At 44.3% G+C, this 15583-nt stretch overlaps 1 protein-coding gene across 2 annotated transcripts; it reads left to right on the plus strand.

Annotated features, from left to right (window-relative positions):
* The first annotated feature begins 9256 nt into the window (after positions 1–9256).
* LOC147893026 (uncharacterized) lies at positions 9257–15392 on the plus strand. 2 transcript variants are annotated; one of them, XM_087387033.1, is made up of 6 exons: positions 9257–9322; positions 9416–10004; positions 10090–10353; positions 10560–10749; positions 11026–11219; positions 11338–15392. In XM_087387033.1, exons 1-6 carry the CDS (start codon positions 9273–9275, stop codon positions 15193–15195), a joined length of 5145 nt encoding a protein of 1714 aa, XP_087243159.1. In that variant the 5' UTR covers positions 9257–9272; the 3' UTR covers positions 15196–15392. The 2 variants fall into 2 exon arrangements, with proteins under 2 accessions (XP_087243159.1, XP_087243158.1); XM_087387032.1 differs by having other exon boundaries at positions 10560–11219.
* Positions 15393–15583: the final 191 nt, after the last annotated feature.

Consider the following 15583-nt stretch of genomic DNA (forward strand, 5'->3'; position numbering starts at 1 on the left):
AGGGTACTATTTCTCATTCACCATCTGCAACTGCATCCGCAATAGGACCCTACAAATCATCCCATCATCCCGCTTGGCAACTGCAACAATCTTTGCATATAGCATCGACCCTGCAATAACTTTTGCATAGGTCTGTAATCAGCACTACAGGTCCACATCATCATCGCTTATCATCACACCACAACAACTGGCACTACACGCCCTTCTCTGCTTCGGCATCCACACCGCATTAACACTACAACGGATGCAAGACCATATCAACACTCTCCTTGAATGTAGCACAGATAACACTACAATGGGTGGCCACTGCAATAGGACTACAAATGGCCCGCAACCATCTCGAAAACCATCTACAATAACATCTACATCTACAACGAGCTCTATAGCCACAACGACTGCACCAAAACACTTTGCGGATCTCTTCATTACTACCTTTTCTTAAGACCATGAAGGAGTCCATGTAGCCATTACTAACACCACACCACCTGTTGTTTATGTCCACAACTACATCATCATAACAATGGCTTCATGCACTCTTCCACGACAACCTCTGCCATGCAATCCGCCGCTATCCCCGTTTACCACCGCATACAATGGAATAGTGACTGTTGTGAGAACTCGTTCAGACCCAAAGCAGGGAGGGAACCTTGTGGTTGCCAATGTGTAGAGGCCCTTGGCCCCTATAGGGAATGAACCCACGAGAGACTCTCAAAGCAACAAGAACAAGAAGATACAAAAAGACAAGAATAGAGAATAACTGATTCCACTAACTACTACGTGCATGAATACACATATAGAGAGGTCTATGCCCCTTCATTGCCCACACATGTGCCACTTGGTATTCCCATACACATGGGTCTCTTGGCATCCCCACTTAGGGTTAAACCCATGTGGTATTAGGCCCTAACACACACACACACACACACACACATATTCTCTCTCTCTCTCTCTCTCTCTCTCTCTCTCTTTCTTTGAGTAGTAATATATAATATGTCATATATTATGTACATGTTTCTCAGAGCATCTCTTCACTGCTTGAGAGTGTATGTCTCTTTCTCCAAGCGCCCCATTTTTACAATGTTCCCATCACTTTTTGTCTCCTCATCAAGCATTGCCATACTACTCCAAGTCTCCAATATACAATGTAAGTATGATGATCTAGGATTGTGCCCCCCTACTGCATCTATACATAGACTTCCAAAGCTAGCCAACCATCTTCCTTTTGGGCATATCTCAAGATCATGGTAGTCTAGGAAACCACATCATGATGCGGCAACTCATCAAAGGCATGAGTGCTCTATGATCCCACATTTCACATAAGTCTCCACCAAAAGTGGTACAAATGAATGTGACTCAAAGCCACTCGTTAGTAATTTGTACCTACAGCTTGAAGCCCATACACCATCTTCCTTCTGGGCGTACACCATATCACGATGCATCATTGCATAAAAGATATGTTGTGCATACACCATGCTTCCTTCTGGGCATACACTATCACATCAAAGGTATCTTCCTTTTGGGCATGCACCACATCACAATGCACCATTGCATCAGAGCTATGTTGTGCATCCTCCATGCTCCCACATTTTGCATACATGCATTCCAACAAATACATCTAACTCACATCCACCATACACTACATGGGAGTCCATAGCTTTGCCTTTCTCTAGGCACCTTATTTTCACATAGCTTCCATCCACTTGATCCTATTCTTGTAGTGCTACCAAGCTATTGTAAGATTTGAAGGAAGCAACAAAAACTCAATCATTTGGTTGAAACCCTTTTCTTTGCATCATGAAATCCAACATACCCTCTTCTTGCTCAGCATATCCCAAGATCATGGTAGTCCATAAACCCACATCACAATTAGATAATTGATTAAAGACATTGCATTACTTCCATGCAAATCTATGTGCAAGGATTCAATCAATGCAGTACCCTTACCATACTTAACAAAGGCATGCTATGAATCCTCTATCATCCCACATTTCACATATGCATCCACCAACATAGCATGTACAAAGGCATCTGACTCAAATGCAGTCTTCTACATGTCTGTGAATACACTCATTTAATATATCTAATATTCATTCCTTACGTAGAGGATGGCACTACCTATCACTAAATACCCTCATTGCTTTGTAGAGGATGGCACTACTTGTCTTTGAATACCCTCATTTAATGTTTTTAACGTTAACTTGCTCCTCCACTTCAAGTGCTACCAAACTATTTTATGCCTTCAATGCTACAATGAGAGTTTGACAACTTGGCCGAACACCTTGTAGGAGCATTTGTGTATACAATTCCAAGGGCAATCCATCCAATTCCTTCTTGGAATAACTTGAAATCATGGCATTCTAGGAAACTACATCCTGGTGAAACAACTCACCAAAGACATTTTGTGCATCCTCCATGCTCAAACACTTGGCATATTGTATTTAGCAAAGCATTACCTACATATACATCTAATTCCAAGCCTCTTAACTTGCTTGCCAGATTTTAACACTTTTGTCATTAATTTGCAAGACATCAATGCATTGAAGAAAGTTCTATGATTTTCCATAACACAGGTCTTCCTATCACATTTAGGAAATTACAAAGACATGTTGTGTATACATTTTGCATAAATGTCTAGCAAAAGGGTTCCAACAGATACATTTAACTCACTATATGGGAGTGGATGGCTCTTCCTTTCTCTATATGGGAGTGGACATTTCTTACTTTCTCTAGGCACCTTGTTTTCACATAGGTTCCATCCACTTGATTCCATTCTTAAGGCACTGCCAAGCTATCTCAAGCCTTGAAGGAAATATTCCACTTTTCAAAGCCAACATACCCTCTTGTTGCTCATGGCATATCCCATGCAACCACATCATGATGAGGCAAATCATCATATGTATGTGTGTGTATACACACACACACACACACACACATGCATATATAATATTATATATATATATATATATATATATGTAATGTATTATATATTTTATAGTTTGTTCTATCTTTCTATCTCTAACTCTCTCTCTCTATCCTTTCCCCTATGTCTTCTCTCTCTCTCTCTCTCTATATATATATATATATATCTCTTTGCTCTCTTCAACCTCAATCCAACAGCTTTAAGTTGACGTGGCTACAAAAAGCCTATCAAAAAGCTACCGGAAGGTGTATTGCTACCTGACCTAGCATATCTGACTGTAGAGACAGGAAGCCTTAGCCAAGCAATGGATATCGAATGAGAAGCATCCACATGGGATTTTTAGGAGCTTTCATCTCTATCTGATCATGTGCCCATAATTCTGATAACTGTCGATGATGTTCCAGCAAGAAGGTGCACCTAATTTTGAATGCTTCCGACAGGCAACATTCTTGACGGATTACAAGCTCCGACACACGTGCCCAATCTCTCTCTCTCTCTCTCTCTCTGTATATATATATATATATATATATATTGTGGCAGCCAAAAATGCGGCAAATGTGGCGTAGATGGAGTAGAATGTGGACACATGGCATGATGATGGCAGGTAGACTGGTGTGGTAAACACATGGCACAACGGCACCACGATGCCTTCATTTCTAGCTCTACTGTCTCGAAAGCCGAGCATTTGGTGATCTTCCATGTAACATGCCATGTCATCCATTGATTTGCTAGACCTGCAACCCTGGTTGCGCTCTGTGTCCTACCAAAGTGTGGTGACAGTAGCCAGATGCATCGTGACACATGTTGTGACATGTCTCCCATTTTGGCACCCTCCAGGGTCAACATTTTCTTAGGTGTAGCCAATCATGGAACTATTTTTGAGGCCATCTTGGGGCTACGATGCGACATGCTCTTGGTTGAGATTTTGAATTTAGCACGGACCTGCGCTCTCGCCAAAATTTTTCCCATCGTCATGATGCTGTAGTGGCATAATATTGAGATGCTATATATTTATTTTGAGCACTGTAGAGTGCAACACATGGCAACTCTGCACTATATCATGCATCTCTGCATTGCTTCACGTAGCGCAGTCTCTGACCTAACCACTTGTCATCATGCAACCTTTTGCTGCAGCTTTGTCTAGGTAGCGCGTCGATGCAGATCATGAAAATTCAAGGTTGGCTTGGAGCGACCACTGCACTAGTTCTTGGAGTTATCTAATTTTACTTATTACAGAAAGTGATCTATGACAATCACCACGGTGGCAAATAGAAGGAGATCTATGACAACCACCATGCTGGTTGGTTCTTGGAGTTATATATTAGTGCACCAAGGAAAATGTATTTCCTTGTGCAACCAAGGAAAATGCAATTGATGATATGGCCCTTAAGGGGTCCACTCTAGGGGTAAGGACCATATCGACATGCCATATCTATCCAGTGGCATCTTGGATATTGTATAATGCATGTCGATATGGGCCTTGCTCCTAGAGGGGACCCCTCAAGGGCCATATCGTCAATTGCATTTTCTAAAAGTTTAGTTGTATCTTTCTAGATGCATCTCCTTGCAACCACTATGGTGGGTTGTTGGAGCTATTTTAGCACTATTTTGGTCCTAAACCAAGGAGATTGTAGTCCTACTTTATTGGTATTTTAGTCCTTATTGCGTTAAATCCTAAATGAGGGCAAACGTATTCTGAGCCACTACGGTGACTGGAGGGGAAGTGCCATCCTGATAATCAACTACAATTCATCGAGTAAAAATTGAGCAACAGAGATTACACCTACATCCAATAACAGGTTATATAAAAATTAACAACAATTTAGATTGAGAGCAGAAATTGAACAAAAGATCTTACATTTATAAAAAATCAACAATTGTTGAGAGCCTTAGAGGCCAAAAGATTACATCTAGCGACCATAACCACTTAGCAATGGCCATTTTTGAGTGGTTTATATAAGTACATAGGGAAAGCCACTGGGGGGATCTAGGTGAGACCACACTCCATGCAGCCTTGCACCTTCCATTGTTGACACCTCTAGGTGCAGACAAGCTACAAATGTTGTCCGCTCTGTACAAGCACGTCCAGCTTGTGGTAATTGACGAAATCTTGCTAGTCAGTATAAACACATTCGTAGCAGCCAACATATAGATGCACGAGTTAAAACATAACCACGACAAGCCATTCGAAGGAGTAGACATATTGCCGGGCTACATTAACAACTAAAACTCAAGGAAGGAACGATCATCAAAATATGTTACGCAAACTTGGACATTAGCGATGGCATAGTCAATGGAGCAGAGGGAACATCCAATAAGTCACAAAACAACAAAGATGGCGAGACGTTGTGGGTGGCATTCACAGATTCCAAGATTGGAGAAATAACACGGGCCCAACAATGTAGCAAATTCAGCAAAGAAGTATATTATGACAATGGACACCAATCATAGAAATAACAAGAGAGTTCCCAAATAGGGGACAACCACTTGAACAGTGCCACACAAAACAATTCCCAGCTCAGCCAGATGCAGCAAGAACAATCCATCGATCGTAAGGACTCACAATGGACTCCGTCGCGCTAGACCCGAGTGCTGTGTATAGCAGGCTATGCGTTCTGATGTTTGTGCCAGCAGGCTGTGCGTTCTGATGTTTGTGGCACAAACATCAGAATGCACAGCCTGCTATACACAGCATTGTCACGAGTGCGAGACCCACAAAGACTGTACTTGCTACAAAACATACGAGCAAAGCATGTCAAAGTAGATAGAACAGTTCTTCAAGAAATCAAATGCTTACAAATGGAGCGCCTATGGCCATTTGAAACATAGATGCTTCCAAGCCAGACCAAGGTAACGGGACAATACAAAGTTTGAACACAAGGTCTTTCCAGTGCCATAAACTAGACATACTACAATGTCAAGCCATCATGGGAGCAACAATACTATGTCTCCAAGAGACACACGAAGACAACGTGGACAACTTAAGTTTGCTAGGGTTTTGCCACACAACGATAGGAAAAGGAATAGGATTGGCAACATACTTCAAGCAAGGCATTAGCATCATGCATACCACAAACATATATAGAGACGGGTGCAATTGCCTCTTCACATTGCTTCGAATAACCGCAGGCGATTGCTTGGCCATAACAAACGTCTACAAAGCAACGCAAGGGAAAACAAACACACTCGTATAAATACTGTAGGAACTCCAAAACACTGTCCTAAAAAACCACAACGCATACATTCTAGGAGAACAAATCATTACAGAACCAACAAAAATATATGGAAGTACTATTGACAACATATGGAAAAGCCCTACAACGTCAGACAACTCACGCGGAACACATTTTGTGTACTGGACGGACCACTCTCTCGTCTTCGTCTCCACGCCCTAAGCACGTACAACAAACCAAGGGTTCTCCCCCAACACACACTTCAAAAAACCACATTTTCCAAGGGGAAAAGGCAGGCCACCTGAACTATGTTCACCTTGTTAGAGGAGGGGAGCAGCTCTGATAAAAGTTGAAGGGGTCTTGTCTAAATGTCAATGGATGCATGTCATGTTCTCCATTGTGCCACGTAGCTCAGTTGGACGCCACAGAGTATATGAGGAGAGGAGTGCATCTTATCTTAGGCTGGTTAGAGGCCGTCCCCATAGGGAATCCAGACTGCCGCCGTCAGAGGCAGGTCTAACTATCCGGGGAGCATCCCCATATGATTGCCTTCACCTTCTTCATTGTCTGCATCGCCTCTAGGATGTGCCGGTTGGTGGGAGCCTCGCGTCTTTCTTGAGCCACACAAAGTCTGCAGGGGTTAGTAAAGCACCGTGAATTAGAGGGGGTAGGCAAAATGTATATTTGCTCAGACTCGCATCAATGGCTATGGCCAGCATCTGTTTTTTCCTATGGGGAAGGCGAGAGCTTTGTTAGACCCTCCATATTATCCGTCCCGCACCCTGCCTAGCGAGGGTATGGAGCCGTCCTCTTACACACTGCCAAGGTGTGCGCAAATAGAGCCCAAAGTGTGGGCACCCCAAAAGAGTGATGGGCGGTCTGTAATGGACAACCCCCCATTACACACCCGGTGCCCATCGTGAGGTTATTAAAAATTGAGTGTCCATTGATGGGCACCCCCTTTACACACCGCCCAACTAAGATCCTCCATTCATCATTCCCAAAGCTTTGTTCTCCTTCTCCTTTGGGCGAGCTTTGTTCTCCTTCTTGAACTGGGCGAGCTCACCCTCCTCTCTAGATTCTGAAGGGAAGGTACTACCACTTGCTCGCATGTTGGCTTCTGTTCCTACTAAGAACAAAGGTTGTCTGCGTCTTCCCTCACCATCTTCCCCACAATTAAGGTTTGCTTTAGTGTGCTCAGCTCAGCATTCAAGGCATTGGCCGCAAGTGCTACTTCTAGTGCTCCCTGGACTTCATCTCTCGCTGCTTCAACTTTCGCTAGTGCAAGAATAGAATCTGCTTTCTGTTCTGCTGCTTCAGGTCTAGCTGCTTGTGCTTCCTACTTGGCATGTTCTTTCTCTGAGTTGCCTGCTTGCAAGCATACATATACATTATATGCTTCATCCCTTGCCTTTTTCCCAACTGTTAAGGCTGGAGTCAGCCCCTCTTTCAGTCTGCCCAGCTCAGCATTCAAGGCATTGTCTTAAGCAATTGCGCCTGCCTCTCTTTACCGCGACGTATGGTTACCTGCAACAATTGTTAACTACTCAGTAAAAGTCCACTTCCAGCTCAACAAAAGTTCGCTGCTTCTCAACAAAAGCTTGCATACCTGTTCACTAGCATTAAATTAGTTGCTGAACGCCACTTTGCTACTACTCAACACAACGTGACATGCAACAAGGGTTTGCTGCGCTCAACATAAGGTCACCTGCGATAGCAGTAAACTGCTGCCCAACAGATACATGTGACAAATCCTCTTGCAAACAGATCCTCCTGCAATCATTGGCATTCTCTTGATCTGGGGTAGCCATGATCGTCACAGCAAAAATCCCAGCGATTACAAAGCACAGCTTCTCTTGGAGAGTAGCAATGCAGAGGTACTATGCAGAGAGTGTCCACGAAACAACGTCGTGAATTTGCGAGAATAGAAGATACTTGATGCAAACCCTGGTTGATCCAGGAAACGCGCGAGTACCCGAATAGGTTTACACCCATACTACCGGATAATGACTCCAACGCACCGCAATAAAATACAAGGTTCCAGAAGTGCTTACCTAGAAGTACTTCTTTGATCACGCCTGGTTGGGTCATGCTTGCCACTCCATGCTGTCCCTGCACACAAGCCAACAAATCAATATTCATAGTATTCACATATATGCATCTTACGAAAGCAGCGCCACTACCTGTGAAATTCGATTAGTCTGATCGCACATTCACTTTAAATACTTCAAAGCACCTAGATCAGCAAACATAGCCTCCGCCCCTATAAACTTTACAATTTATTAAAATGCACAACACTCTTTCGATCAACTGACCCACATAATATGAAAGCTCACAGCTCAAGAACAGAAGTCACTTTTAAAGTAGTTGTTGTTTGAGGTACAATCGATGAGAACATGTTATGTAAAGAACCACAGCTCCGAGCAGAACCCATCCTCGTTCTTGATGGCGAGCACCGAACATCTCCTCAGTCCGAATTCTTTCTATCAGTAGAATGTCAGTGATTCAAAGAGAGTTCAACCATGTGTTTACGTTTGCTCATTGCATTGTATAGTAAGAAGCTTAATTAAGCTATACATCAAGGTGAATTAGGTGCAAATCGTGTAAAGCGAGAAAGACGGAATGACAAATGAAAGACGACCAAAAGGAAGATGTCATTGATTTGCATGAAAGGAAAAAAGGTGGAATGAATCTCAGCGATATCCTTAATAGAGAGTGATACAGTAGCGGTGATTAGTGGAAATAGCTATAGTCAACACCCCGTCTCCTATCACCATACAGGTACCGACCATTTCCACAGTAAATGCAGCTTCATTTCGGATGGCGCTTGAGCATCCTCGTCACAAGAGATCGACAACGAAAGGATTGCAAGTGAAGAGGGAATCGCAGAAATCCAACTGGGCAGCAGGAGAAGCAAGCTTGCATGGAAAGACAACGTAGGGAAAACGAGTGGCAAAGCAGTACTTACTGCATGCGACAGCGTAAGGCGAATGAGCACGTGGACCGCGCAAGGGGATATAATTCACTGCGAAATGGAACTCTCGTGGTGCCGCGTGTCAGTTCATTAGTGGCCAAAGGAGTTTCAATGCACGAGAAAAAATGAAATAAAATATTTGTCATTTTCGCTGGAGATATAGTCTCCAACTCTCCCTGACCACTCCCCTCCACCTCCAAACGCAATGGCATCTGTAGCAGCCGGACCTTCCTCCGCTAGTCACTTCCCACCGAAGTAAGATCATCCCTTATCCTTTGTTCCTTGGTCTCTTTCACTCACGTTCCTAGTCTATCCTTCTGCTTGCTCACGCGTCTTGCCTCCCTGCAGGAATCCCATCATTTTCCTGAGTCACGCTGGCGAGCAAAAACCTTTCGTCGAGCAGCTTCATCATGATCTCAGTCGTGTCTACGGCAAGTCCTGTGTCTTCTTCGACAACTCCGATGAAAGCATGCTCAACGGTCGCGAGTTTACGCCCCTGATCTTTCAGGGCGTTCGCCACTGCAAGCTTGCTGTGGTAGTGCTCTCGGAAGAGTATATGCAGAAACTGTGGCCTATGCTTGAGCTTCAGGCAATTTTCGAGGACGATCTCTCTTCCAAGGAGCAGATCTTACCCTTGTTTTACAGGCCATCTCATCAGAAGCAGATCTTACCCTTGTTTTACAAGTTATCTCTTCAGGATTGCAAACCAGATCGATGGCACAAGAAATGGAAGTCTCTTGCAAAAGAAGATTCACGGATCGATCCTGAAAAGTGTGCAGATGCATTAAAGAGGCTCGCGAAGTACACAGGTCAGTCTTTTACAGGCAGAAGCGAGTTGGAATACCGACAGCGTATAGTGTCAGTGGTTTGCAAACGAGTTCCTCCTGAACTCTCTTACGACGAGTCATATGTGCAAGGTCTTAATTTCCTGCGCAAGGTGAGGACTCTCCCTTCTCTTCTTTTTCTAATGAGAACTTGAGAAAAGACCCTTTCTCTGGGTTTTGATTCGCGCGCCTTTGCAGGCAATCGACAGGAGATTTAATGCTGAAGGGGTTTGTGTAGTTGGTATGCACGGCATAGGGGGAAGTGGCAAAACCACGCTATGCAAGAGCATGGCTAATTATTATTGGCACGATTATGAGGGCAAATCGTGGCTCATGGAACTGCCTACGGATGGCAACAAGATCGATCAGATACTACAACAATGCAAGGATGTTCTGCGGGCGCTCACTGAAACAAGCGACTTGGATCTCTCTGCTATTGGGAAGATACGAAATATGGATCAGGTACTTACTCCTCTCTAATTCTGCAGTTGTATTCAACAGTTTGTTTGGAAGGCTCCTTAACGTTTTGCTTCATCCCACGCCATCTGACTTGCGCTTTCGACATGTTGCTTGACCAACTTTAGTTTTGAAACTTTAGAAGAAGAGAATCGGTACGGTGTTATGTCCTTGCTGTGAGAGGGCAATTGATATCTCGGTGTCTCACGCAGGTTATCACCCTTTTCGAAAAGAACATGGGTCATCATGAGTTCTTCCTGGCCATTGACAATGTTTGGGAACATTCTGAGGAACTCGTTCAACGTCTCATTCGCAGTATTTTCCAAGGTCGATTTACACGCAGCAAAGTACTGGTCACAGCACGTAGTGAACCTCTACTCCGCAGACTGATCCCTAGGGATTGTAAGTCGTCGAGCTGTCTGATGCACGTACCTAGTGTGAATGAAGAGGCTGCTCTTGACACGCTGTCTTTCTATTCTGAACTGGATCTATCAAACTTGCCCAGCCACGCTTACGAGATTGCTCAAAATATAGTACGAGCATCTCGCTTCAAGGATAATTATAACCCTCTTTTGCTGAAAGCCCTAGGTGGTGAATTAAGAAGAAACTTAGAAAAGTCGGGCTGCACAAAGTTAATTGAAAATCATCTTTCTGCATTGCTTGGACGTTACTTCCCAGGTGATGCCGAAGAACTGGTTTGTAAGGTTATCAAGAGCAGCTACATGTCAAGTCCAATTGATGATCTTTCAAGGCAAATCTTTTTGGACGTGGCCTTGTGTTTGTGTGTATCTGTAAACGATGCCAACTTTGCTGAGGCTGTAGATTGGTTGAGCCTAGTCTATGAGATGGAGCCCGAGCTAATGAGTGCTAAAGTAAGTGCTATTCTGAACTTGCAGCCGCCATATCAATTGTCATTTATTTTTCAAAAGAAGAACTTAATATTGTATGGCATGGGATAATCACTGACTGTGGGCGTCCTTGTTGTTGTAGCTACGTAAGCTACAGAACGCAGGTCTCTTGGAATTTGAAGGTCCTCAGGAGAAACTGAAGATCCACGATCTTTATATTTGGTTTGCTCAGAATGAAGTGGCCGAATGCCCTAGGTGGTTGTACTATCCGTCTTCAGAGGCGCTGTCGGGTAAGAGATGGAATGCTGGAATATATGGCCAAGATGTGGAGTGGAGTAAGATCCAGAGGATCGTTCTGTTGTCAAGGGAAGCTAAGAAATGGCTGACAAAATTGAGCGAGCAGCGCGGGTTCAGTAATGTCAAGATTGCCATGGTTGATTGGGGGCCGTCAGAAGATAATCATGGTAATGAAGCATTGTGGCAGGTTAGTGTGCAAGGCATGACGTCTCTACGGATTTTAGAGCTGAAATATTCAGGTTGGCCACCAGTGAAAGTGAAGGGAGTGAAGGACGGACTGATGGACGCAGCAAAGAATCTGGGACGGTTGGTAATAGAGGGATGTAGATGTAGGGAGTGGGACATTGGATGTCTAACAGCTCTGCAAACGCTCGTATTAAGAGCAACTGATTTTGGGGGGGCGGAAGACAAAGATACAGCAACTGATTCAAAATCTACTTTGGATCTCACGAGATGCTCCCAATTGAAGCAGCTTGTTCTTGCAGATAATCTTTGGCTCGAAGAGCTACCAAGGTTGGGCCACATGCCAAAACTAAAAGTCATCACTTGTGTGTCCTCAGGAAGGCTGTTCCGTTTTGATTCGCTACCAGTTTTGAAAAAGTTGGAATTGTGTTATGTGGATATTCAACAGAATTTTAGCGGCTTGAGCAGATTAACGGCGTTGCAGGAACTCAGAGTGATAAAATGCACCTTGTCATCAACGGCAGAGATCCCGATTTGTAATCTTCCGAATTTGAGGACAATGGATCTATCAGCTGACCAATTTGCACTGTCTATCCTCTCTAGGCTTGAAAAAAGTAATTTGGGGAAATTGGAGGTTTCCATGGTTGATGATGAGACGCTGCGGATATCAAAGTGGCCTGATGTAAGATCTCCAATGGAAGTAGATGAGGTAGATGAGCCATATGTAACTCACAACAATAAGGGTCTCAATATCCGACTGGAAGGATGCAGCTCAGTAAAGAAGTTACCAGATCTGGGCAGTCTAGTTAGGATAGAGCTGCTGAATTTTGAAGCTTTGAAAGAAATTGATCGTCTACCCCACGATTTGAAGGAACTGCAAGTCGAACAGTGCATTGCGTTGGAGAGCATTTCCATGGAAAAGCCACGTGATTCAATCTCAGGGGATGAACTCGAGAAGCCACGTGATGCAAGCTTAGGAGTTGAACTAGAGATTCTACGTGTGAGGAATTGTTTCCAATTCACTCGCATTAAAGGTCTTTTGCCCAAGCTGAAGGTGGTGGAGTTTGAGCGATGCACGTCCTTGGAAGGAAATATTGATTTGTGGCCTGTGCCTGAATTGGAGATTCTACGTGTGAGAGATTGTGAGCAGGTCGTCAGTTTTGTAGGGCGATTCCCCAAGCTGAAGGTGGTTGAGTTTGAGCGATGCAAGTCCTTGGAAAGGTTACCCTCTCTGCTTTTAGGTTCTTTAGAGCGTCTACGGTTAATTGATTGTGGTGCCTTCAAATCTGTTGAAGGTTTTGCCCAACAATTGAAGGAACTGCATGTCGCAGGGTGCAGTTCCTTGGAACGACTTAACATAAGGTGTACTGGGGCTGGCTTTGAGATTCTACGAGCGACGGATTGTGTCGGTCTCCGCAGCATTTCAGTTGAATCTCTATTCTATCTGAAGGAGCTGGAAATCAACGGGGGTAAGGATTACTTAAAAGGGGTATGGAATGAATATTTACATCCAAAACTCGTCAAATCGAGGGAAATTGTTGTGGCTCTGTCAAATGCCGACCCCGCCGCTATCATAGTCAGCGAATTTGAACAGGAGTGGGCGCGCAAGCGTCTCGTATATCTAGACAGTATCCATGCGTGGAGCGGCTCTGCATCGACAATTGCTTCAAGTATTGTACCCAACCTGAAGGCGTTGCACGTTGCGGGGCCTAAGGTCTGGAAAATGGTAGAACCCCACGTGGATCTTTGGGAAGGACTAAAGGATCTATGCTTGGTGAATTGTGATGAGTTCATAACTGCTGTCGGTAAGATACCAAATCTGAAGAATTTGAGACTACAGTCTCTACATTGTGAGAAATTGAGCAGTGCTGGATCTTTGCCACTCTATTTGAAGGAGTTGCACATCAAACAGTGTACGTCCTTGGTAACATTGCCTGACTGGAGCTCTTTGGTGGAACTAGAGACTCTACGACTGGTCTCCTGTGACAAATTGAGGAGTGCTCGGGTTCTGCCACCCAATCTAAAGGTGTGGGACATCGAAGGGTGCTCCTCCTTGGAAACATTGCCTGACTTTAGACTTTTGGTCAGACTAGAGAAGTTGAGCATCAAACAGTGTGGATGCTTGGTAACATTGCCTGAGATGAGCGGTTTGGTCAGACTAGAGGAGTTGAGCATCAAAGAGTGTGGATGCTTGGAAATATTGCCTGAGATGAGCGGTTTGGTCAGACTAGAAAAGTTGAGCTTCGAAGGGTGTGGATGCTTGGAAACATTGCCTGCGATGAGAGGTTTGGTCAGACTAGAGGAGTTGAGCATCAAAGAGTGTGGACGCTTGGCAACATTGCCTGAGATGAGCGGTTTGGTCAGACTAGAAAAGTTGAGCTTCGAAGGGTGTCGATGCTTGGTAACATTGCCTGCGATGAGAGGTTTGGTCAGACTGGAGGAGTTGAGGATCAGAAACTGTCCGTCTTTCTTAGAATTGCCTGATTGGAGCCATTTAGTCGGACTAAAGTTTCTAGATATGTTCATGTGTACGAGTTGGAGGAGTCATGGGCTTCTGCCACCCAATCTGAAGGTGTGGAATATCAAAATGTGCGAGTCCTTGGAAACATTGGCTGACGTCACACATGTGGTCGGACTAGAGAAGTTGTGCATCATGTATGGTAAGAGATTGAGGAGCGTTGGGTCTCTGCCACCCAGTCTGACGGAGTTGGACATCCAATGCTGCTCGTCCTTGAAAGAATGTCCTGACTTGAGACTTCTGGTCAAGATAGGGACTCTACGCGTGAACCAATGTTCAGATTTGATTAGTGTTGGGGTTTTGCCACCCAATTTGACGGAGTTGCAGATCGAACAGTGCGACTCCTTGGAAGGATTGCCTGACTTGAGACTTTTGGTCAGACTAAAGAAGTTGAGGATCGCTGAGTCCCGTGACTCCCCTCGGTGGCTGCCTCGGAGGACTTTGGTCGGATTAAGATTGCCTGAGTTGAGTTCTTTGGTCGAACTAGAGAACTTGTACATCAAAGGGTTTGCGTCCTTGGTAAGACTGCCTGACTTGGGGCATTTGGTCAGACTAGAGATTCTAGGGGTGTCCCATTGTAACAGTCTGACGAGTGCTGGGGTTCTGCCACCCAATCTGAAGTCTTTCACGATAGGCAACTGTTGCTCTTTGGTAACATTGCCTGACTTGAGCCCTTTGGTAAGACTAGAGACTTTAGTCGTGTCCGATTGTTCTGCTTTGGAAAGTCGTGCGGGTCTACCACCTAATGTGAAGCACTTGAACATTCCGAGTAGATTAAGGTTGGAAAATGAGGATCGGTCAGCCGCAGAACTTGAAGCTGCCGGTTCTGAGATCAGTCGATCTGCCAGTTTAAGTTTGGCAGATGAGGTTCGGTCAGCCGCAGACGGTTCTAAGATCATTCGATCTGCCACCGAACCTCAAGCTGCTGGTATTTCGGGCAAAGCCACAGGGTGCGGATGGATGTGTGGACTTTCCAAGTGCTTGAATGGTAATTGTAACTAACAATAGTATGATTCTGTGAATATTGTCCTTACACTACGTAGATTGTATGCATCGAAATTAGGAAAGCGATGTGGACTCATCCGGCTTGTCCTGCGTTTGGCCAGCTATCGGCTACCGCCATAAGCTTCAAAACGTATGCTCTCATCAATCGCAAAGTGCCAAATAGCCGGTATGTATTAGTAGTGGGTTGCTGTTTTAATGTACTTTTATACCTTATTAAATCAATATATAGTATTTTGGGTCAGAATTTGATAATGTGTTAACTGTTCACTCAAATCTGTTTTCCAAACTGTATTTGGTCCTTAGCCACTTCATTAGTATGGAGAATTGCACAAAGTATTTGTGTCCCTCACAACAAATTAAATTTTGAATCTTATCCAGCATCCCT

This window comes from Dipteris shenzhenensis, chromosome 16, assembly GCF_047967505.1.
Source record: "Dipteris shenzhenensis isolate YYH24624 ecotype China chromosome 16, Dip_SZ_1.0, whole genome shotgun sequence".
In the NCBI taxonomy this organism is placed as follows: Eukaryota; Viridiplantae; Streptophyta; class Polypodiopsida; order Gleicheniales; family Dipteridaceae; genus Dipteris; species Dipteris shenzhenensis.

What these genes read in the sequence shown, in the direction of transcription:
- LOC147893026 (XM_087387032.1), top strand. Translation starts at nt 9,273, where the DNA reads ATGGCATCTGTAGCAGCCGGACCTTCCTCCGCTAGTCACTTCCCACCG. An exon ending in GCTAGTCACTTCCCACCGAA is followed by an intron (nt 9,323 to 9,415) that starts GTAAGATCATCC and finishes GCCTCCCTGCAG; the next exon opens with GAATCCCATCATTTTCCTGA. An exon ending in GTCTTAATTTCCTGCGCAAG is followed by an intron (nt 10,005 to 10,089) that starts GTGAGGACTCTC and finishes GCGCCTTTGCAG; the next exon opens with GCAATCGACAGGAGATTTAA.